The following is a 25315-nucleotide window of genomic DNA, read 5'->3' as shown; positions in this document are numbered from 1 at the left end:
TGCAGAAGACTTATTACGAGCCATATGGCAGGAAATATACCATGTAAGCATAATATATGCTTTTAAAATCACACAGAACACCTCAAATGTTGCACTTTATGTTTATAAATATAGCCTTCCTACCTAATAATGTTGCCTCATCTGTTTCACATTAGTTGACTGTACAATGTAAGTTTTATACTGTACCTTTGCATTGTCCTATTTCAGAATTTGAAGCATATGATTTAAAATTGTAATGCACTATAATCACCACTAGAGGACAGCAAATACACATCGGTGCAATGTGTCTTAGTACAAATGCACCAGTCAAACATTACACTGGAAATGAAACAAAGTGATTTAAGGTTTGTCAATTTGTTCAAGTTTCTAATTCTACATAAACAGTCTACTTAAAATATTGACCACACAAAAGGATGTCACTGAAATATATATGTTTATGTATATATAGTGGTGGTTAGAAGCTGTAAGCTAACCAGCAACATAATATGTCACAGTCTCTGTTTAGTGTAAAGGAAATCATATATAATAGATGTATGGTGTATAATCTGCACTATTGATTGGTTTTACAGTAACTGCACTGCACTTGTGTTATAGTGCTGTTAGAGTAAGTGCACCTGAAGAGTATACTGAATATAGTCCTGCTCTTTTGGAGATTGAATGCAATTTTATCATAGTCATCTCATGCTGAAACACAAGTCATCTTCTACAAGCTAACATTTTACAAAGAGTTTGGACATAGACAAAAGCCAATATCTCACTAAATCATCTCCAGGACTAGATAGACATGTTGTGTATTGTAATTCTGTGTGTAACAGCATTTTTCTTCCCTGAAACCGTGGACATCAACATGTGATTTTTATAGTCTAATAAGTTTGGCAACCATTCTTTATTTAGGACTGATAACACACATTTATTACAATCTAATATTGTTCTTAACATGAAACAAGATGATTCTCAGTGACTGTAACCAGTGTGTTGGATCCCAGTGAGGGAAAACAACAGCTATCATTTTAGAGGTGCAAGATAATAGAAAGTATTGGTGAAAACATACATTGTCATCAGGTTTTACTTCTTCTGACCATTACTTTTTGTAACTGAATTAAATTAGTCAGTTATTACTTTGACCCATGACAGAGTAAAAATCGTATCTCTCCATGACTCTCATTTTTTAAACACAACAGGCTATTCTAGACTTGCGGTGGTAAATCGCACAAGACAGTAGTGTATATGCAATGCAGAAGTGAACATAATGGTCATCAACAGACTGAAGGAAGTGTAACACAGTGATAATAAACCTTCTCTCTCCAATTCTTCTGAAATAATACCTCCATTCAGTCAGTACCAAGCAGCAGCCTCCTCCTGCCATCCCATGGAAGGGAAGGAGGACTAGTGCCAGTCTTGTACCTAGTCTGCAATCCTTCAATGGGCCTTTGTGGATGCTGCCATCCTTCCCCCCCGGACGACCCCCGGCAGCCCATTCAGGAGTGTCACATGGCACTCCCACTCTGCGCCCATCTCACAATGCAGCCCTGTCATTTGCACCTCATTGACATGCGCTCATAGTGATGTGCATTGGGGAATGGCCGTGCTCCTCCACTAGTTTCAAAGGAAATGAAGTGCCGGGCTGGGTGGCCAAAGTGTGGCTTCCTGGATACGGTATTCATATTTCTTAGGAGGAAGTGCTGAAACGTGTGTGTGTGTGTGTGTGTTGAGAGTTGGCAGTGAGTTTCAGCAAATGTGTCACATCAACCTCCCACACCTTTAGCTGTCAGTTACCATGAGAAAATGATTGTTATATTATTATACACCAATAGTCTGATTAACATCATGTGTTACAATGCTAGGGATGACTGATGCTATAATGGATAGTTATATTTAAGTGTTAGTGATAGGTGGCAAGTATTATGTGAAAACCCCAAATCTTTTTAATGTGAGAGATACAATAAAAGACAAGTGAAATTGATCATCAATATAGAAATTCCAACTTGGTTCCACACTTTTTTATTACTATCAGGCTATAGAAATGTATAATGTTAATGAGACGTGAGAATTGACAATATCCCCATGAAGGCCTGATAACAACACTTGGAATATACTTTATAGTAATTATAGGCCTCTCATCTCAAAGTTTTATGAATTATTGCTAAAACGTGTAGATTAAACCTACCTCTTGTTCCAGACGAGTGCTGCTCTCCGTTGGTAAAATCAGAGGTGAGTTTGCAGCTCTCAGCCTGTTAGTGGTAATCTTGTTACCTGTGAGCTGATAAATGATACTGCACTGCCTACATGGGCCAAGCAGATTATTCATTCACAGCTGTTTGGGTGCTCAAACTAATTTGGACTCAAAGGACAACTTTAATCTAGACATTTTTATATCTAATACCATAAAAGGAGGCAAAATGTTGTCTACATAATTATATGAAATAAGCTGAATGAAACGGTCATCTACAACAGAGAATGAATGTAATAGTAAATTAAAAGAGTGTTTTGGATAAAAATCTAAGAGAATAGCCTTATATGCTGAATGTCCAATGTTCAAACTGCCTGCCTTTGTCCCTTAATGGCAGAATAAATGACAAATTGGTCATTTGTTGGAGTCTGAATTGTCCACCAGAACAATCTCTAAAACATCTCAGATTATTTTATATTCGGGGACATACTGTTTGTCTTTGTTGTTCAGGCTTACTTTGTTCCTTTCGCACATATGACATGTTTCAGAACAAAATCACAAGAAGAAAAACAGCTTTAAAAATAGCCATGACGTCCAAAAACATTTCATGAGGCAATTTTGAGTTATTATCGCCACGTGTGACTGTCTTTCAGCCCGATCCACCCCTTACTGAAAGAGACATCACCATTATCATCATCACCATCACCGTCATTGAGAAAGACCAACAGCGTACAGTTCACTACAGTAGGCAGACATGAATAAACACTGCTTGCTGGTATTGCAGAAAACTACCCTTAAAAATAAAGGTCCAATGTAGAGCCAGTGATGGTTCTTAGTGGTGAAGAAATCTTTAAGTAAGGAAAACCTTTATCCTTTTTGTGTTAAGTGCTTAAAATAACAAGTGTTTTAAACTCACATATTTAAGGTATTTTCATTATCATCACAACCTTCTATAGGTCTTCTACTTTCTAGTAAGACATCCTTTAAAAGGTTGATGCATTGTATCACATCTAGATCACACTAACCAACAGCATTTAAATTAGTTAAAAACTCCATATTCACTGGCTACAACACTACAATGCTGATAACATTTTGCATAACGATTACTCTTGACACTTTAAATGCATTTTGGTGATAATACCTTTTACATGAGTAATATTTTGAATGAGGAACTTCTACTTGCAGTTCTTGCAAACGTCATTGCCTATTCAAAATAAAACAACAAACCTACAGAAGTTATGAAATGGCAAAACATGCTGTAGCTAAATAAGTGTAGGCTATTATTCACATTATTAGCATATTGTTCCCAGAATGCGCAATACAACCATTATGTGCAATAAAACTGTTATGTACATAAAGCCTAACATGCACAAAGACAAAATCCAAAAAGTTTAAATTATCCCACACTTTAAAAGCATATTTTTATTAACATGCTTTTTCTACTTATAACTTAAACAAACAGGAGGTAAACGGCGAATTTACTTAATGGCATCACAGTCAAACAGGCTTGGGGAGTAACGGATTACATGCAACTGAGTAAAGTATTTAGGATACAAAAAAAGTACCTGTAATCCATTACAGTTACAGAAATAAAGTGGTAATCAGATTATTGTTACGTTTAGTACAAATGGGGATTATTTAGCAGGATTACAACAGTTTGTCTGTAAAAATAAACTGAGCAGAGGACTTTTGATGCTAAAAATGTTTCCGTTTCCATTCTCTTTTCCAAGGTTATTGCTCTGTGGTCTTGTCTTCTTAATGACATTTTTTTTACTTGCATATTTGGTGTTGAGGTAATCCAAAAGTAACAGAGAGTAATCAAGTTACTCTAAAATTGTTATAGGTTACTTGGATTATTTCTGACTACATTTTTAATCAGGATATTAATTAGTGACTATATTGGATATTTTTTCAAAGTTACCCCCCCCAACCCTGCCACTGAAGAACCACTATTGGTTCTAGCTTGAACCATTTATTTGTCAAGGATCACTTGCAATCAGCTACGTGACCATGTGCAGCATCTCCTCCCTCCCTCCTTACCTCCCTCTCCCTCTCTCTCTCTCTCTCTCTCTCTCAGCATCACTCCCCTCGTACACGCTGTCCTCAAAACCTCCAGCGGCATTGAACGCATCGGTCTGTGTATGCTGAGCCGACAGGGAGGAGGAGGTGGGATCTAGCTACTGGTGGTAGTGGGCTAACAGACGTTTACCGTGCAGATTGTCAACCACGATTCCCATTACCAACGACTGGGGCTTTTTTTAAATTTTATTATAGGGAAATCACGACGAGTAAGCCCATCTCGGGATCCCCCCCCTCCCTGACAACGACATACATTCATCCACCGCTGCCTGCGGCTTTATTTATTTATCGGTTTGTTTGTGTTTTTTTTCTACCACAACCGCCAACCATCGTCAATATCTCAGGGTGTGTGATGAGGTCGCCCAGCAGCACTGGTTTGCTTATGTTAAGATAAGGCGTTTTTTTGTTTTGTTTTTTTTCTTAACAAAGTCTTTCAGTTTTGGGTCGCTTCTTTTTTAAAAAAAAAAGAAAAGAAAAAGAAAAGCCTTCCAGCGGAGTGTGTGAAGAAATACACAACAGGAGCTACTACTACTACTACCAGTGAGTGGACACCAATCCTCTTGTTTTAACCCTTCATCGTTAACTGCTAACTTAACCGATAACCGTTATTAACCGTTGGGTTGTAACGTTATGTGCCAACGAGCATTGTCATATTTCGTCTTCAGTACCAGTCAAAACGTGTAACAACTTTAGCATGCGAGTCATTTTGTAATGTGACACATACTTTTCAAGGGCATGTGGAAAAATGTTTATGCGCTGACTGTTTAATATGATTTGTTTTTATTTAATTCGGGCTGCTTCGGGTTGACGTTAAGTAACGCTATGTCATTTGTAGCTACGGTTAGCCGTTAAAGCTGCTAGCTAGCGAGCCTACGCCCAGTTATCTCCCGTCCTGTAATAAAAGCTAATGTTAAAACCACACACACACACACACACACCCACACCCACCGATAATTGATTAATTACTAACAACGTAAAGATGCCAGTTTGCCTTAATGTAAGATAACGTGATGTGAAATCATTTCAGTTAGCTCTCATAGCGCTCAGTGACTGGCCACAAGTCGCCTGCATTAATGATGTCTTATCACCGTGATAATTGCACATTTTTCGCTGATTATGGTCATGTCAGTGGTTTACAGTGGTGTGCCGATAGAGCAGCCACCATGGTTTAAACCTGAACTCACTTCACTATTATCCAGGCTGTGAAAACAGCATGGTTGGGGAAACAGTGGGGGCTTTCTCTGTGTTTCCGTCAACACTGACAGCATTGTGTGGGTTGCAACCAACACGCTAATCCTTCGTGGGGTACGGCTGGCAGCGATGCAAGCATGAGACTGCATAGGTTGTGTGCTCTGTGAAGAAACAGGTATGTGGAGCAGAAAATGAGTTGCTGATGGTATCCACGCTGATTAAATGGTGACAGAAATCATGTTAATATTTTTTCTTTTGTACAGCGGCTGTGTGAAGTAAGCTGTCAAGTAACCAGAGACTACATGTACAATGTCCTCCCCAAAACCAGGCCTGTTAATAGCATGTTATACATACATCAAATCCCAACTTTGATTAATTTGTATCACCATTTTGCTTCCTTTGTTCTAAGTATCTTCCACATATTGTTAAGCCTCTGAGGCAAATGTAGGATTTGTGATTTTGTTTGTTTGGTGACTCGCTTGAGTCTTGCGCTTGTGGTGGATTATGGACACTTGGTGAAACTTGAAAGCTGTTTTGCTTGCCAACATACAGTCCTGTGTTGATTTCCTGATTTTATTTTAGACAGGGGGACGGTGCCATTTTAAAGGTGTGAAGTATATTTTCATGATTATCACAGTGATATTGTGTATCGCAATTATTTTGGCCAAGATAATCGTGACATGAAATCTTTTTTATTGTATCATGCCTATGGTGCATGGTGGCCTGCACCGAGAGTTCAAATTTGTTAAACTTTATGTTGACTGACATCTGAGAGTGATATCATTAATGGCCCTGTGCCCATGACTGTCCAGAATAGAGGCAGTGTTGAACTTCCTGAAAAGGCTCCTACGGATGTAAGTAGTATTGTTACTCAACCCTACAAATGCAGCAATGACGGTGCCAGAAAATGTGTTCATAGTGACGTCTTATTGTGGAAGCAGCTGTGAAATAATCACAACACATTGCACAATGTCCTAAATGTCCCTTTCTAGAATCTATTGAGAGAATATAACAGATTACAGTACTGAACTGTGCATTGAATTCATGTTATTTGACTGGCTACAACCTCGCACCAATGCAGTTGATGGACTTGGGACTGCACCAAAAGTTCAAATTTGATAAACCTTCTGTGCAATGACCTCTGAGAGTGATACCATTGACTTCACTGTACACATGACTGTCCAAAATGGAAGAAAATTGATACACTGTCACGCTTAATTTCCTAAACTCTATAAAAGCAAAGCAAGCAAGAAAAACTGTATTTTTAAAACAGAAGTTACAATGTATGATGACTTCTGTTTTAAAAGCACACAGAGTACAGATGAAAACCTTCTGTAACTCAATGCCATCCTTTAAATGTAACAACCATGTCCCAAAGGCTTAATTTGAGACAGTACAGAGGGTTCCCACGCGTCTTGGGAAAATGGGAAATGTAGAGGCTGGAAATTGATTAAAATGACTAAATATCCCCAAAGTGATTTATGTTGTAAATTCTACTCCTTCTTTTAATTGGCTGATAGCTGGGAGCATGAATGTATGAACCCTGCATCATTAAAAAAGGAGGAATAAATGTGTCAATACTAGGTCGACTAATACTAATACCGGTTAATTATGTGACCATTTGTAAGTGAGTTCTGTCCTGTATTGTCAAGAAAAACTCCTGAAAAATGTGTTTTAAAAGAGTGGGTATTGGTAGAGATCAGAGATGCTTGACAGTGTGAGCATTAGCACTCACCTGACATGAGTTGGAGTGGTTAAACATTGCACTGCACTAAGTGTTGCACAAATGTGAATGCCCTCTAGTAGTATCTGATCTTAGATACACAAAGCTCTAATACCTGCAGCGTTTAGGGTAAAAAATGAGCCAAAGAAGTTGCCTAGTATTACATGGACCATCTATTTAGCAATATTAGTAGATCATTGTAATGATAACGTTACTTCCATAGAGGTTAGGCCAATATTTTCAGTATAAAGAAAACTGAAATTGCATCATTATTAGAAATGCTCACCTTCTGTACCTACGAATAGCTGGTACAGCCTAATCCTGTATTACCTATAGAGAACAACTGGAGCCTGTGCCTTCCTTCATTTACTTTCTCTTTTCCTTACCTTTCCCTTACCTTTCCCAAAGCATCATGTAGTTGCTGTACTTCTGTAACCGTAAGGTTTTGGTATTTAGATAGCTTTGTAAAGGATCTTTAGATAGTCTGAGAGAAATGGGGGTCAGCTGTGTGTGTTGACACCAAATATTGCCAAATATAAAATCACACTCCTGTGATTATAGGGATTACTTCAGATGACTTTGACTGTGAGCGCCTTGTAAACACCCCTAATCCTTATAGTCAGTGGCACTATAGGGAATGTAATTTCTCACAGTCTTTGTATTAATGCCAGTTGTGTAATATTCCAGTTAACAGGAAATGAGCATTACCGGACATTGATGAAGTGTATGGAACTTGAGGGCAAAGGTTAAAATCATCAAATCCCACATTACGTAACAGAGAATAATGTCTCCTTTAAAACATGTGGAACTGGTTGAACATGTTCCAAATACGCGTTTCTCAGCCTGGAAAATACATGCTTGACTGCTGCAGCATTTGAGACTTCAGTGAATTCTTCAGAACCTGCAGTGCTCACATATAATTAAGGTACAATATGGAGAATTAATATTAAGAGTTGGGGAAAATGTAAGGGGAATCTATTGTACATAATTCAGTATTTCCTTTAACTCCTTTCAGTAGTAGCAATAAACTAAAATACCTTTTGTGTAGTCGTAGTAGTAGTAGGGTAGTCTTTAACTTTTCGAGACTAAATGTAATCAGCTGTACTAAAAACACCTGTATGACAGCTGACATAAAACAAAAGATCAATGTAGCTCAATAAAGCTGATATCAGCTCTGATACTGATCTTTGAAATTGGATCGGGGCATCCCTAGAAATAAGACCCAACTCTTTGCTGACAGGATAGTCCACCATAACTACTACTACTAGGGATGTCCCGATTCGATCTTTGTTTTACGTCAGTGGGCGGGGCTGCCTCTGCTCAGAGAAGAGAGTGGTAGGTACCCGAAACAGCCACTGCAAGTGCAATAAAAAACCAATAAGAGTGATTCATTAATGTAATCTCTGCAAAAGATGTTGAGACGATGAACATATTTTAGATTCATTCAGGTAACTCAGGTAGAAAATGCACTGATGCAACAAACACTGGAGAGAAACTCCCAACAGCAACAAGACCAAAAAGATCACGGAGGGTTTGTTATTTTATACTACTATATTTTAATATCTTTAATGTAGTTAAAGTGTGCACTGGGCATTGATTTAAAAAAAAAAATTAAATAAAAAAAATAGAAGTGTCTGATCGGGGCTCGGTATCGGCAGATACTCAATATTAAATGACTTGGATTGGATCAGGACATCCCTAACTACAACTGCACAAACCCATGTTGTCACTTAAACTCAATATTTGACTCTTAATCTTGCTTGCTGATTTTTGCTACATAATTTGACAATACATGTTATGCAGAGTGACACACCAATACAAATGGATTGCCTAGTAAAAAGGCTGAATGCTACGCTATATTGAATTTATATTGATATTCTAACGTCACAATATCTGTTTGACAGTTGGAGTTGTACATAAAGCCTTGTAAGGCATTGAAGGGTGTTGTTTTTTACGGAAAAAAAAAAAAAAATTTTTTTTTTTGAAGAGACTTATTTTTAAGGGTTTGGTTTCCCTCGGAAAGTTCTCGTTTTTCAGGTGGTTTTTAAAAAAAGTTTTAGGAGGGTTAGCGGGATTTAAAAACCAAAATTTTTGTTTTAACCCCAATGTTTTAAAACCTTAAAACCCCAAAGGAAACCCCCAAAAGAAAAAAATTTTATATTTATTTTTAAAATTTAGTTGGAAAAAATTTTTTTTAAAAAAAAAAAATTTTTTTTATTTTTTTTTAAAAAAATTTTTTTTACATTTTTTTTTAAAAAAAAAAAACATTTTAAAAAGGAAAATGGTAATTTTTTTTTTTTTTTTTTTAAAATTTTTTCTTTCACCTTTTAAAAAGAGAAAAAGAGCCACAGTAAAGAGCCACAAAACCTTACTACGACTCAAGTCTTCATTTGAGGGGAAGAGTTTATTGTTTTGTAAGCTGCAGCTGCTTCACTGCAGGGAGGACAACATAATGAAAAAAAATAAAAACGGGGGCCCCGTACCATGGTGAGAAGGAGGAAAAAAAAAAAAACAAAAATATTTTGGTGAATAAAAGAAAAATTCCACCCTCAACCCCAGCACCCACTAGCTCATTAATACGTGCAAGCGCAAAAAGAGAGGCCGCGAAAACACTTTCCTGTATTTGAAGAAAAAGCAAAAAAAAAAAAAAAAGAGAGGGAAGGGCGCAGAGGAAAACCACCAAAAAAAAAAAAAAAAACAGACAAAAAAAATAAAAAAAGGAAAAAACAAAGAAGGACCACGAACCCCCAAGCGCCCCAATAGGCGGAGACCCAGCAAACGCCCAAGCGGGGGAAACGGAGGGGGCAAACAACACAACCAACACGTACCCCGAGTGGGAAAACCAAAAAAGCCCAAAATAAAAAAAGATAAAAAAAAAAAAAAAAAAAAAAACTTTAAATCACCATATAAAAACCAACCCTTTAAAACCCCCCCACCCCAAACACCCCAAAAACAAGCACCCATAAAAACAACCCCCCCCCCGAGTAAACCTCCCCCCCTCCACCCCGCCCAAAAAAAACCAACCTCCAAAAGAAAGGCTCCCCCGGAGGGACCCCACCATAAGCCACCCCCACACAGACCCACACCAACTTCTCTCCAGGGCCCCACAACCCCACCACCCCCCGAACCCGCCAACAACCACCCACCGCGGGACCAACCCACTGGACCCCGGGCGGTGAATTTTATTTTTTTTTAACTTGATAATTCAAATAAATATAAATTTGCCGGGCAGCCTTAAAATTATCCTGCTCCCCAGGCGCAAGACCTCCCAGCCACTCAAGGGGTAGTCTTAACAACAAAAAAGGAATAGAATTAAACCACACAATCGCTTCGGACAGAAACCAGGCCCCAGGTCATACCTAAACCCCCAATGGACACAACAAACCCCTCGAAACCCCCTCACGAACCCTATGGAACCCCTCAAAGAACCTTAAAAAGCCCTTTTAATTATCCAAAAAGTTTCCTAAAAAATTTCGGGAATAACAGGGGAGGCTAAGTAAAAAAAAAAGTGTAATTGGGAGGAAGGGCGCACCTGGCAAAAGGAGACCCCCCAGCTGGCCACTATCAAGACCCCCCCCCCCCCTCCTTCCTTAACTCCCCACCCGGCTTTCGGACCAAAAAAAAAAAAAATGTCCTATGGGTTCCAAGAAAAAGGAAGTAAATTTTTTACAATTTTAACTATTAAAATAATTTACAATTTTCAAAAATGTTATAATTAACCAAATTTTTTTGCTACTAAACCTGGTAAAGAAAATGCCCCAAGTTTTAAAATCTTTCTTGCAACCGGCCCACCTCCCAACTCCGAAAAACAAGACTCAAATCCCCAAAACAACCCAAAAACCCAAAAAAAAACGCCCCCCACCAAAACCCTAGCAATAAAAAAAACCGCAACCCACAACACCACAAACGCCCCAAACCCTGCAAGCCCCAGAAACACAAAAGCAGCAAAACCTTCAAACCAAAAAAAATGGAGGATATAAAGGTTTTCCTTACAAAAAACTAATCTATTAAAGTTTTGTGTTTCAATTTTTATATTTGCTTATGACACTTTAAAATCACCCTTTTTCCCCCCCTAAACCCACCCAAAACCAACCCCCCACCCACCCCGGGACCCAACCGCAAGGCAAGGCAACCAGAACTTAACTTAAAACCGCGCGAGAAATAAAGCAGCACCAATAAAGCGGGGTTAAAATTAACCTTTGCCCATGTTTCCCGCCTTTGAAAGAAAACCCGTACAAATTAAAAAAACCTCCCCCAGCCACCAAAACCCAAACGACAACCAGAAAACCAAAAAAACCCACTTCATCCCTATGACCAAAAGCAAAAACCCTCTACCCTTACCACCTTAAAAACTCCTTCAAAATAAAGGCAAACCCCACACTTAGGAACCAAAAAAATACCCGGGATAAAAGAAATTTATGGGTGCAATCCTCAACACCACTGCCCCAAGCCACCCCCCCAACACAAAAGCCCCCAACCCCAACCCCAAAAATCCCTCCCATATCCCCAACCCACAAAACGGAACCCCAACTCCCCATCCAGTCCAACCCACCATGCACATCCCTTTAGGCCCCCCAACCCCGCCCAAAAAACTATCCCCCCGTTGAGAACCTATTTGATGGCCCCCCCACCAAGACCCAGTAAAACCACCCCCAAACCCACCCATTTAACTACCCCCAAAAACCCCCCTTGGGGGCCAACCCAAAAACCCACCATGGGGACCACCCGGAAAACCCCCCCGACAAAACCCCCCCAACCCACCCCAACACCCCACAAACACCCCCCCCCTAAACAAACGCCGGACCTCCCTATGCAAACCAAAACAAGTTTTTTGCACACTTAAGAAAACGAAAAAAATTTTGGGGAAACAACAAACAAGTCAAAGAAACCAGGAAGCCAACCGAACAAACTTTCGGGGAAAACGTCTTTATGCAAACAAAATAAACACAAGCCGGCACCTTTCTAAAAACAAGGTACCTTCCAGACCCTAATCTAACAAAAAAATCGGTTGGTTAACACCCAATTAAAAGCCCCCCCCCCACCTTAACAAACTACAAAAAACCTGTTTTAAAAACGCAAACAAACCACCACAACATTTTGTTTTTTTAAAAAAAAAGTTGGAAAAACAACAAAAAAAAGTTACTAAAAAAAATGTTTTGAAAAAGAAAAATAAGTAGAACCACCACGAAAAGGCCCCCCACCAAAGACAGGACCAACAACCTTTTTATTGTCAACCCCTGAAAAAACAATCCAATAAAACTGGCATATAACCCTAGTACCCAATAAATTACCAATTACCTTCCCGTTTTTTTAATATGGTCCTCTCACAAAAAATTACCTCAACAAATTTTTTTTTGAGTTTGTTACGAAAACGTAAGTAAAAAAGGGCCACCAAAACAAAAAAAAACAACACTTTTTAATGCAAAGGCCCACAAAAAAAAAAAAAAAACCCAAATTACAATGATAATATGACAAAAAACCACAAAACAAAAAAAACAAAAAACAAATAAAAAGAAAAAATCCGAACACCCCCGGCCCCTGTTAGGGCCACTTAAGGAATTAAAAAAGGCCCCCCAAAAGATGAAAGACGGCCTTCGTTCTGTGTCGACTGATGCTGAAGCCATCGACCTGTTAAGCAGAACACAGACATCACTGGCGAATCAAGCCTCAGGCTTCACAAGTTTGCCTCAACAGCCAGCATTCTGGAGCATGTGCATTGAAGGGTGTGTTGTCTTTCGGGCTTAAATTCAAATGACCTTTTTTTTTGAGGAGACCCTTTTTTAAGGGGTTTTTTTTCGGGGGGGAGGGTCCGGGTGCCAGGGTGGTTTTAAGCGGTGGTTGGGGGGGGGGGGGGGTTTTAAAAGCCACCATTCCGTTTTTAAACCCATGGTTTCAAAACCGCTCACCGCCACAGAGGCAACCCCGGAGGGTACCCACTTACATATTTTTTTTTAAATAATATGTTAAAAAATTTTTTAATTAAAAAAAGAATTGAATTAATTTAATTTTAAAAAAAAATTTTTTATAAATATTTACTTGAAAAAAAAAAAACTTTTAAAAATTTTTAATATTTTTTTTTTTATTTTTTTTAGTTTTTATTTTATCTTCTTTATTAAAAGAAAGAAGGAAAAAAAAAAAAAAAAAAAAAAAAATTAAAACCAATAAAACCTTAAATTGAAAGGAAAAGGTTAAAGATAGGTATTGTTAAAGGCGGTGGAGGGAAAATAGAGGGAAAAAACAGAGGGGAAAGGGTAAAAACGGGGGGCGGGGGAAACGTAAAAAAAAGGAAAAGAAACAAAAGGCCAAAAAAAGTAGTGGGGGGTAAAAGAAGGCCACGCTAACTTGCCCAACCCCACAACCCAAAAAAAACGCCCCCAGGAAAAAGCAGAGGGGGTAATAAAAAAACAAGCTTAAACTAAAAAAAAAAAAAAAGCAAAAAAAAAAAGAAAAAAAAAGAAAGGGGGGCAGAGAAACAAAAAGACAAGGGAGAAAAAAAAAAGACACTGAAAAAGGGAAAAAAAAGGGGGGGGGAGGGGGGAGAAGGGGAAGGAGGGGGGGGGGGAGGGGGGAAGGGGGGGAGGGGAAGGAGGAGGGGGGGGGGGAGGAAAAAGAAAACAAAACCAGGAGAGGATAAAAAGAGCAAGACAAAAAGGAAAAAAAATTAAAAATAAAAACAAAAAAAAAAAAAAAACAACCCTTAAACCCACAAACAAAATAAAACAACCCTTCCACCTACCCAACACCCAAAAAACCCACCAAAGCAACAAACAAACCCACTCAACCTCAAGAACCCAACTCCAACCAACAAAAAAAATAAAAAACCAGGGGCCCCACCAAGAACCCAAACGGCATAAACAAGCAACAACAACCCCCCCAACCCCACAGCACACCACAAACCTCCCACCCCCCCCCCCCCACCAAACCCCCCCCCCCCCCCCCCCCGACCCCCCCCCCGGCACCTCAACCTTACCCCCCGGAGGCGGTCAAGCCTAAATAAAATCAACCTTAAGACCAAACATAAACCTACCCCGCCTCAAAGAATACACACAACACCCCCAAAGGAGAGGGACCCCACCCAAAACCGAAGGAAAGGGACTTAAAGACAAAAGGGCTTGGCGGCAAACCCCAAAAACGCCAAAAAAAAACCCCCCAAAGAAACAAAAAAACCCCACACACACCCCACGAAAGGGCAGGGAAACCCCCGAAAAAAAAAAAAAACACCTTAAAACAACCAAAAAAACCCTTCCAAAAGGGCCAGAAAAACCCAAAAGAAACCCAAGAAAAAAACAAGGGAAAATAAGAAAAAGAAGAGGCGGGGACCAAAAGGGGGGGCGCGCCCGGCCCCCCCCTGGCTCCCCCTCCACGCCCCCTCCAAGCCACTTCAAAAAACAGCCCCACAACCGCCCAAAAAAAACCAAAAAAAAACGATTAAAAAAGATTTAAAAAAATAGAAAAAAAAAAGAAAAAAAAGAATACTTTACCAAAATTTTAGGTAATCAGCGTAAAAGAAAGGGCAACAAAAACACCAAAGCAATGACCTTAGCGGTGGTATGGGAGGTCCCCAACCAACTCCCAAAAACACAAAAAAAACAAACTAACCCAAAAACAACCACCCCCCCCCCAAACCCAAAAAAAACCAAAAAACAAAAAAAAAAAAAAACCACCCCACCACAAAAAAAAACAAACCACAAAAAACGCAACCAACCCCCCCCAAGCAAAAAAAAACCAAAAAAAAAAAAACACCGGAAAAAAAAAAGAACCTCCAAAAAAAGAAGGAACTTTAATTATCACCTGTCCACCAACTACCCCAATAAAAAAAAACCTTACAAAAGTAGTTAAACCCTTTAATAGCATCCTACCCACCCCTGCTCCGCACCTGCACCCCCGCCCCCACCACCAACCCCAACAACCTCCCCCCCCAACACCCGACGGCGGCCGAGAAAGGGGACATTAAAACCAATATAAACCCAGGTCCCCCCCACCGCCCCGACCCCCGCGACACCGGCCAAAACGTCCCCCCAGTTTCCACAATAAAACACCCCAAAACAAAACCTAAAAAACAAACTACAAAAGCCAACACCACCCCCAACCACCAAAAAAAACCACCACCCCCCACTCCAACCTTTTACAGCCTTTTAAAACCATAAACAAACAACCTAAAAACATAACCAAATACCCCAAAACATCCCCCCCAACCGGGGAAACGCCGGGGGCCGGGGGTCGAGACCTTGGGGGAAACCCCCCCCCCCCCCCCCCCTCCAACCCCCCCACACCACCCCCCCCAACCCCACCCACACCCCAAACCCAAACCCCACACCCCCCCCCCCACATCAACCCAACACCCCCCCCCCCCTCCCAACCCTCCCCCCCACCCCCCAGAGGCCCTCCCTACCGGGGAAAGACACGTGCAAAAAGGTAGGGAGCTAGGAAACAACCCAAACCCCCCCCCAACCCCAACCCTCCCCCACCCCCACCCCTCGGCCCGGGGTAGGCCCCAAAAGGGGGGCCAGGCGCGCCAACAACCCTAAACACCCCAACAACCCCCCACCACCCCCCCCCCACCAACCCCCCCCCCCAACAAAACCCCCCCCCACCCTCAAAAACATAAAACAAAACGGCAAACAAAGAGAAAAGGGCCAACAAACCGGAAAGGCAACAAAAAAAACTTCGGGAAAAACCGAGTGTGAAAAACACTCAACAGGGCCCCAACCGGGCACCCACAATCAAAAAAAACAAAAACCACAACCTTCCAAACAAAAACGGCCAAAAAAATAAACCAAAAAAAAAAAAAGCTCCACCCAAATCTAACAAAACTAAACAAACCTCCACCCAACTTACAAAAACAAACACAAAAAACCTCTAACAACCCCAAAAAAACTCCAAAAAAAAACCAAAAAAAAAACAAAAATAAAAAAACAAGACAGGGATAAAATAAGAAAATGTGGCCCCAGGAGGGGCCCAAGGTGGAGGCCCACCCAGAGGAGGCCGCAAAACGAGGAGAGGTGGGAAGGATCGGGGTACACAACCCACCAAAAGCAGGCCAAAAAAGGAAACCAGGCAAAAAAAGGGGGGTATTCTAAACCAGTCCCAACTAACTACCCCCTCCCCCCACCATACCCCCCCCAAAACCCCCTTACCCTTCCAAACCCCTCCGGGGGGGAAAGGGGGCGGTCCTGAAGGAAAAAGAGCACAGGCTTTTGGGGATATTAGAGGGCCAAAAAAACCACTTAAAATACCTGAAAAGCCAACAATATACCAAAAAAAACCAAAAAAAAAAAACAAAAAACCAACAAAAGAAACCAAAACATTCTGAACCCCCCAACCCCCACTTTGGGGATTTAACGACCCACAAGAGGGGGCACCCAAGAAGGGGGGAGAGAAAACAGGGGGGGTGGGGGGGGGCCCCTGGGGGGGGACCCCGGGCTTGGGTGGGGGGCCCCTTCTATGTGGACGGGGGCGGCCGCCTTAGGCCTACTAAAAACAACCCCACCACCACTTAACCAAAAAAACCACAACCTTCCCCAAAACAAACAAAAAACCCAACAAGCTTTTCTAAATTAACCACATGACTGTGCTACAGTCGTGAAAGATGTGGACTTAGGTGGAGAGGCCGCACCCACTCAACGCAGTCTGGGTCTCTTGTGGGAGATAGCAAGCGACACATTCACCTTCTCTGTGGCAAACGACATCAAGCCATTTACTCGCCGTGGTGTCCTCTCCACGGTGAATAGTGTTTTCGACCCCTTGGGTTTCCTGGCCCCCCGTAACACTTCAAGGAAGACTCCTCCTCCGGGAACTCACCGCTGAGCTGTCCGGAGTGGGACGTACTGCTACCTGGAAGATAAATTCAGCAAATGGAAAGCTTGGCAAGACTCGCTTCAGGAGCTGAGACACCTCCACGTACCACGGACATACACAGCAGCTTCGCTAGCCAAGGCAGTGCATACAGAGCTCTGTGTGTTTTCTGATGCATCTATCAAGGCCAGCAACAAGACCGCAAAAAGATCACGGAGGGTTTGTTATTTTATACTACTATATTTTAATATCTTTAATGTAGTTAAAGTGTGCACTGGGCATTGATTTGAAAAAAAAAAATTAAATAAAAAAAATAGAAGTGTCTGATCGGGGCTCGGCTATCGGCAGATACTCAATATTAAATGACTTGGATTGGATCAGGACATCCCTAACTACAACTGCACAAACCCATGTTGTCACTTAAACTCAATATTTGACTCTTGAATCTTGCTTGCTGATTTTTGCTACATAATTTGACAATACATGTTATGCAGAGTGACACCCACCAATACAAATGGATTGTCCTTCTAAACACAAAAAAAAAAAAAAAAAGTCAGAAAAGGAGGGGGGGAGGGGAGTCAAAAAGGCTGAATGCTACGCTATATTGAATTTATATTGATATTCTAACGTCAGTGACCACAGCAGGTACATTGCAAAGGTTGCAATATCTGTTTGACAGTTGGAGTTGTACATAAAGCCTGCATGTGCATTGAAGGGTGATGAATGGTCCCCTTCCATGTTATCTTGATGCAGAGCATCTAGATACTTATTTTTGTGTTACTCTTTAGTTTCATCCACTAATCATAATCTTAATTGTTGTTGCTCTTGGCCTCAAGGACCAGGCACTTCGCCAACTCAAACACAAGCTTCTCAAATAGAAGTTATGCTATTTCACTGAAGTTGAAAATAAGTTCAAGTAGGCAAACAAAGTTGACAATTAAATTTAATAGAATATTTTAGTCACAGTTTGTGAACTTGACACCTTTTGTATGTGTATTTGTTTATTTACTGTAGGTCAGTAGCTGATGACCCCAAGAACTGATATCACTTATAGGTTGTTTTCATGTTTCAGCTTGACTTACTCAACCTCACATGACTCCAGGTTTTATTTATAGTGACTGTGACCCTGCACTTTGCAGACCAAGGGTCCTGTTTCTTTAAAGTAGGTGGCTGTGAAAGGGGATTGAATATGATAATGAGGTATATTGTATTGTTCAGTGATATTGTTTTGAAAAGATTATTTTCAAATGAAATATCTCACTATTCTTGATTTAAAGGGGTGTGTGTGGCTACTAAGCAAGCCTAGATCAAAGTCAACAAACGGTTCACAAAAATAGATTAAAATGAGGAAGAAGAGAAAGTAAAACTATGACAGTAATTGAGGTGACATGGTACACTGAAAGTAGAAAAAAAAAACCTAGAAAAAGTCGCACTGGGTACAAGGAGACAAGAGTGCTATGAGACAGCTGTGTGTGTCAGTTCCTCTTGTTTGTGTCAGCTTGTGTTACTATCAGAGTCCACTGAGGAATGATTGGCTTTGGGGGGAGGAAAAAATAAAAGCAAATAAAGAAAATGTCATAACAAATCTTAGTTTACTACCATATTGATGATTTTGATGACAAATGTTACTTTTCTGTTTGTCTCATTTATAGATAATTTCCTTACACTCTAAATTTGATGCCACTGTTTATACATTTTGTTATATTTCTTATATATACTTTATATTAATCGATCATAAAACACTAAGAGACCCTTCTATCGAGTAGCTACAGATTGTCTTGAGTGTTAGTTATTGCTGGCAGCTACTGGTGTTAGCTTAGCACAGACAGCTAGAAGTTATGTATAATTTGGTTTTGACTGTACAGAGTTAGGTCAGGGTTAGACAGGGGTGTATACTATAGTCCATGACAGTGTGACTCTTTGTAAATCTCAGCTTGATAACATTCTCTAGTAGATAGTAGATAGTCATTCATCTTATAACGTAACACTTGACACCTATTACAAAAGATCAGTTACCTTTCAGTAAACAAACAGCACAACACTGAGTATTTGTTGCACTTCTGGAAAAGAAACTTGAATGAATATATGTATACACGTGTTGGACGGTGGCATTAGCTGTAAATGGCACGTGGCAGTGGCATTAGATGTAAATCCAGTAATTGGAATTCTATCAACAGCTGACATTAGGTTGACCTTGTCAGCTCCACTCAAGTCCTGTGCCTCCCACATCTCCATAACTGGAGTTATAGTTACAGCGACCTACTTACTGTAGAACTTGGCCCAACTTTGGAAAAACAAGCTTTTTGCAATGCATATTTCAGGGCTTGAAGTAGAAACACTGTTGGCTAGTTTCATAACTAATGGGGTGCGTGATCATTAGTGTCATCGTTTTCATTCTTTTCAGGAAGTAACATAACGGTGCATTGTCTTTCAGTTTAAACAGAGAAAGGAGCTTTTTTAAAGCTTTTTACACTCCTCACTAACAGCTGTATTCTAATCCTGCATTTTGTATGCTTTGTGACTGATCTGTTTTCCCTCATCTCTGGCTAAAAGGACAATTTAACTAGCCACTCTTGTCATAAAACATTTTAACTAGGACCAATTACGTTTTGATGAAAATGTGGTGTGTAAGTTTGGTATCATCGCCAATGTGAGTATTTCACTTACCACAGCCAGCACATTGTGAAGAGTCTCTTGCTCTGCCTCTGAGGCCCTGGTGTTTGTTGCTGCCCTTTGGCATATTAAGTTTCAGATGTGCAAATCTCATGGCCAGCCGTGGCCGCTAGTGGAAATTTCCACTTCTCTTTCGGGCAGCATCTCGTGAATGTAATGTTGGGCTGATCACAAGAATCTCCTGAACAGCAGAGCTATGGTTTTGGCCTTTGAAGGGAATTTGATATGTAATAAGACAATAAAACAAGGAAATTTAAGAGAAGAAACGCAGTAAAGACGCATAGAGTTCATAACTACTAGCCTTTAGGAAAATAACAAAGAACAAGGGTACATTTAATTAACCTATTTTGGTCAAGGATTTTGCTATTTTATTTCTTGGAAAAAACAAATGGCACTATTAATCATCAGCTGCATGAGTTCTGCACTTTTTTATTTATGAAATATCATGGGTCTAAATGTCATAATTTGGTCATGTGATGTGTCTACTAATGGTTCAGCTACTATTGATTATGAATATGGTATGGAAGACAGCTGGGGAGGTTAATGGGTGAAAGAGTTATTTGCTCACTATGTTTGATTAAACTCTATATCACATTGCATATGAATTAGTTGCGCAAAGACTGAGCAAGGAGAAAGGGAGGGTTCTCTGGTCCGATTATGAACAATCTTGGCTTGTTGTGAGAGAGTTTCTTTGGTATGTACAATATGTGGTTGTCTTATGGTTTAATATGCCTTAAAAACATATCTTTTCCTATGCTTTACAAACTATGAAATTTGTATCACATATCAAACTGAACTGTGATGTTCATGTTTGATGAACACTTTTTTAAATTGTTTTATGAAATTCACAATTGTGACCTATGCCATAATAAGTGATGACTCATTGGTTGAAAGGGGAAAGTCCTTAAAATGTTTGTGATTGTATTCTGGGTAAATACTTAATAGGAATTGGCTGTTAATAGTGACACTTCTAGCCAAGAGAAGTCAAGTGTAATACCTAAGGTGTTGTCTTTGTTTCACTTGGCTAACCAAGTAATGGTATCCTCAGACGAAGCTCAGAGTCCCAACACATGGGGAACAGGAGCTCATAAAATTGTTTTATTCTATTAAAGTTTCACTAGAAGCAAAAACCATACTATCAGTTTAAATTCTTCCATACCCAAAATACAAAAGAGTTGAGTGTAAACAAACATTCAAGGGATAAGTGATATTTATGCGTAATTCTTGCCCTGTATCTGATCATTTTTTTTCTTGCTTATTAGTGAATAATATTCTAGATAATAATTTGTAGGCTTTGTGTTGATGCCTAAAAGTTGCCACTGTGTGCATTCATATGTGTGGCTACCTTTATTGTCCAGATGTTTGCATTGCCCTTGGTGCATAAAACCAGACACCACTACAGGTGGGAGAAAATATGATAAAATAATAAGTATAATTTGGGTGTACTATAAACTTCTTAGCTTTGTCATGGGTTGTTTGCAAATGTTCAGATTTTAGGCTCTTTCAATCCTCAGGAAACAGTGGACAATGAATGTGTAAATGCATCTGAAAATGTCTGAGTGAGGGAGGCAGATGTTGGCAGAAATGGTGGGATGAGGAGAGCAGATGCAAATCACATCTGCCCTTTCCAACCTGAAGACGCTATTTGTTGCCAAGTCGGAAGATTCACTCTGAATGCTGTTTGGTCCTTCATAGGATTATCCTCTTTGGGAGATGTGTTCACAATAACATCGCATTTACTGGTGTACATCTCTGCTTCAGATGTTGTGCAGTAGAGCTAGCTCTGTCAGTGCTGCCTCACTGTACATTCACATTTTTAGTGAACTAGTTTTCTACTCGGTGAAGCGTGCAAGTTTGGCTTTTGTCCTGAGTGGGCCCTTCAGTTTCAAGGAGGGAGAGGGGCAACAAGGTATTTTTAGATGCACAGGAAGCTATTTAGAAACAGGAAGCATCAAGGAGGGAATATAGGACTACGTGCTTAGCCTATGGTTAGTTTTTAATGTCATGGCTAATGTTTACATTCTTTAAATATTTGACTTTAAGATGAAACACAGATTTGTGACAAATTAAGCTGCAGGCCCACTACTGGCTGCCAGAGGAGTTTCAATGGGCCTTGACATAGACTAGCAGTCTGTTGAACTCTACTTGACAGAACAACCCCGATGCCTGTATGGAAGCACTTGCACTTCTTTTGTTTCTCCACTCACACAGTCAGGTATACTTAATTTATTTATTTATTTTTTGGCATTTTGCTTTTATTTTGAGAGAGAGAGAGAGAGAGAGAGAGAGAGAGAGAGAGAGATGCAGAAAAGGGCCTGGGCAGGACTCGAACATCCAAAAGCATTTTTGTGGCATGTGGGTTGTTTACTGCAAAGGAGTTGGATTTCTAGATCACTTGATGAACCCAAGATCCTCTATGTCAGTGAATCTTGATACTGTAAGGGTGTCGCACAGAGCGAAGGGGGACAGCCCAAGAGCAAAAGACTTAGTTGAAGAGGGACCTTTTAAATCTGTCATTCAGTCTAACCTGCATTGAATGACATGCTGTCATCTCTTAAACTCATGCCAGCTGAATGACACATGTCTGTCCTATAACTGTCCTACTGTAGCTGCCTCTGTTGATGGTGATGGCATCACTACAACATTAGATGAATATGTCATAGATTATTAGGCCATGTCATATGTCCATTACTGTATGCAAAATAATTGTGTTTACATGCTTTTATTCACTTTGTAATATGGAGCAATACTTGCAAAGGATTGCTTTAACCTGATAATTGCCTTTTTTTAAATTTTTGGTGCTATTTCCTTAGGGCCGCCTCATTAACATTGAATATTCAAATCATCATTTGAAAAGCCCCCAAGGAGTGAATAATATATTTATCATACTGGTAGGTGAGTGAATTAAAGAAAGAAAGAAAGAAAGAAAGAACATGGCAAATTAAAATACCAAAGCCTAGCCTGGAAGCCAGCTAGCTATTCAGAAAGATGACGTCCCCGTTTTTAATCCCACCCACAAAAAAACTGACTGCAAATTGTTTCTCCTGTCAGGGAAACAGTTTTCATTTAGTACAACACTAGACCTATTTGAATCACTGAACAAATTAATTGGAGATCTGAGTGGTGATTCAAAGTATTTTTGTATTTTTCTGAAAGAACAATTGCGGTGGAAATGGCTTTGAAAAAGGAGAAGATTACTGAGCCTTTCTACACCTCGATGTTGTCTTCACTGTCAGTATTGTTTACCACTATCTGCAACATGAAGGAGAAAACTGGAATTTCTCTATGGGCGCATGTGAGGTCTGGTGAAGTCACAGCTCATTATTTAAAACTCAGCTGCTAACAAAGAAGTGTTATAAATGTCCACACGTCATTATAGACTTGCTTCTACACACATGGGAATTAGCAGTCACTAACCTCATTGGCCAGTACAGAAGCTGTCGCTGTAAACTCTAATGACAATGGAAATAATGATATATCTGTAAAAGGGTATAAAGGAGAAGCAGTTTTTCATGTATTTGGGACTAAATAAATCCACATATGCTTTGAATAGTATTTTGTAAGTTCGCAAAACTGTGGGTTATCAATATCTATTAAAAATCATACCTACCAACCTTCTCCTTAGAGGCCTCTGTTCTTACCTAATTATCTATTCGGTAGGATGGATTTTCAGTGCTAGTCTCAAATTCCTCCTGAGGTATTTCTGTGTGTGTGTGTGTGTGTGTGTGTGTGTGTGTGTAAAGCATGTTCCTCTGCTGCATGTTTGTGTGTTCATATAAGCAGGGGGAGGTTGTTGTGGCTGTTTAGGCAGAGACACCAGAAGGAGTCAGAGAGTGAAGCAGGGCTTGGCATGGAGCTTTTATGAACTGGGCACAGAAGGGCCATGATCCAAACAAGTCAACAGGCGGCAACCCACTGACGAGGCTCACAAGTACAACTCATGTCACTTCTCAAGGACCTGTATTATAGATCTATGCAGACTTTTCTGCTCTTCAGCATGAAGGCACCACTCGGGTACGTGTGTGTTCACCACCAGTCCTTTATTTAAGCTAGCTGTAGAGAAGTCAGCATTAAAGTATGTAACCATAAGGTTACTTAATTACAAACTGTGAAGAATGAAGCGTCTGTGTGTTGGTTTCATGTATTTCCGGAGGTGCTAGTCGCTTTGTGTGAAAGACATGTAGCTCTGCAACATGTCTGTGTGTTCAGATAAGCAAGAGGAGGTTGTCTGGGCTGTGTTTGGAGGGAATGATAAATAGACAGCGAAGCAGGGCTTGAGTTTGAAATTGGGTGAAGAATATCAAAATGACGTAATTGCATCATTTATCTACAGCTGATTAAAGTCTGCAACAGTTAACATGGCTAAAATGGCTTACAGGGTTTGGAAATGACACCTGCTTTAGTGGTTATTTAATATAAAACTGATGACTCACTCAGCCTTAGCTATGCACACAATTCCCGACCACAGCAGCACCTGGACTGGACCTAGTTTCCCTGGCCTGGGGGTTGATATTTCATCTCCTTTAAAAATGCCTCAGCTTATGGGCATTTAATTTGATCACAGTTGAGCTTCCCTGTAATTTCAGTACCACTGTTTACTTTCATGGCCCATCCACAGTGTCTTGAAGAGGTGGGCGTTAAACAAGTGTGGCCCAGAATCACAGGTATTTCATTCCTGTGGCTTATGTCAGCAATTCTCTCGCCTCGTAGGAGTTGTTGGATAATGTTTTAATGATAGTCCTGTTATCTTCTTGGTTTAGTACCCTTTTGTTTGCCATTTCATGAAAGTAGAACACTTGCTCCTTCCCTTGTCTCAGCTCTTTGTCCCATTAAAAGATGAATCTTTCAACTTTAGCTGAACAAATTTTCCCAACCACTAACTCCCATGGACACGATGATGCTGTCTTTTAATACTTGTTCGGGCCTCATGTCAAGACAAACATGCTGGAGATATTTACGTTCAGTTCATACACAGGACCACTCTTATATAACATGGAGCTTATGACAGGCCTCATATGTTTTGACAACTTGTCGTGCGTTGGTTGTCAGTTGTTGAAATAAGCTTGTCTGGTAATATTGAAGTCATTGTGAGACTTTGAAACATATGTTGGAAAGAGAACTTCAAGTTACTAGCGCTGTCAGCCCCGCTCTCTGATATCATGAGCCAGTTGTCTTACCAACTCTGTCAAGTGTCTCAGCACGGAGGTACTGCCCATCATGACTGCAAATACTGGCTGGTGTAATGTTATATAGAGGCTTCTGGGGATACTGCTGTGAGTGTGTTCCCCATACTGAGATAGACCTTAGTTATGTAACAGAGTGCAAGTTTCGGGGGTCACTGTGATACATATATGGTGTAATCGTAAGCAGGAAAGGATTGTTAATGGCCTCAGCAAAACCTGCAAAACTTTCCACTATCCAGAGGAGTGTAGAGGAATGAAGCTCTTGGTGTTTAGTGAAAGGGAGGGGCACAAGACGTGGTTCCCAAAAGAGCCAAAGTTATTCCTGTCCTCTCCTCCTGTTCTCTGGGTAGGCGTAGACATGTCTGGTCATGTCCCTATGGTGTATTGAGTAAGAGCACTTGACCAGTAGATGTGGCCGGACTTTTATGAATCATTTGTTAACTGTGCACAGACAATGTGAGCAAATAAATGTTAATGTATAGCCTTTATAAACATTGTTTT

General features: G+C 40.2%; 1 protein-coding gene across 3 annotated transcripts in view; it reads left to right on the top strand.

The window, feature by feature from the left end:
* The first annotated feature begins 4264 nt into the window (after window positions 1–4264).
* rnf24 (ring finger protein 24) overlaps window positions 4265–25315 on the top strand; it is a 37395-nt gene continuing 16344 nt past the window's right edge. Inside the window, exon 1 of one of the 3 annotated variants that reach the window (XM_051384456.1) lies at window positions 4265–4789. Coding sequence is in view for 1 of the 3 variants with exons in the window: in XM_051384455.1 (XP_051240415.1) it covers window positions 23572–23645 (74 nt within the window). In the remaining 2 variants the exon portion in view is untranslated. Of the gene's footprint in view, window positions 4790–5524; window positions 5616–23425; window positions 23646–25315 lie in introns of those variants that run through there. The other 2 variants (XM_051384457.1, XM_051384455.1) reach the window with 2 other exon arrangements.

Source organism: Dicentrarchus labrax, unplaced genomic scaffold, assembly GCF_905237075.1.
Source record: "Dicentrarchus labrax unplaced genomic scaffold, dlabrax2021, whole genome shotgun sequence".
Classification (NCBI taxonomy): domain Eukaryota; kingdom Metazoa; phylum Chordata; class Actinopteri; family Moronidae; genus Dicentrarchus; species Dicentrarchus labrax.
Note: the sequence above shows the minus strand (reverse complement) of the source record. Positions and strands in the feature narration are given on the sequence as shown.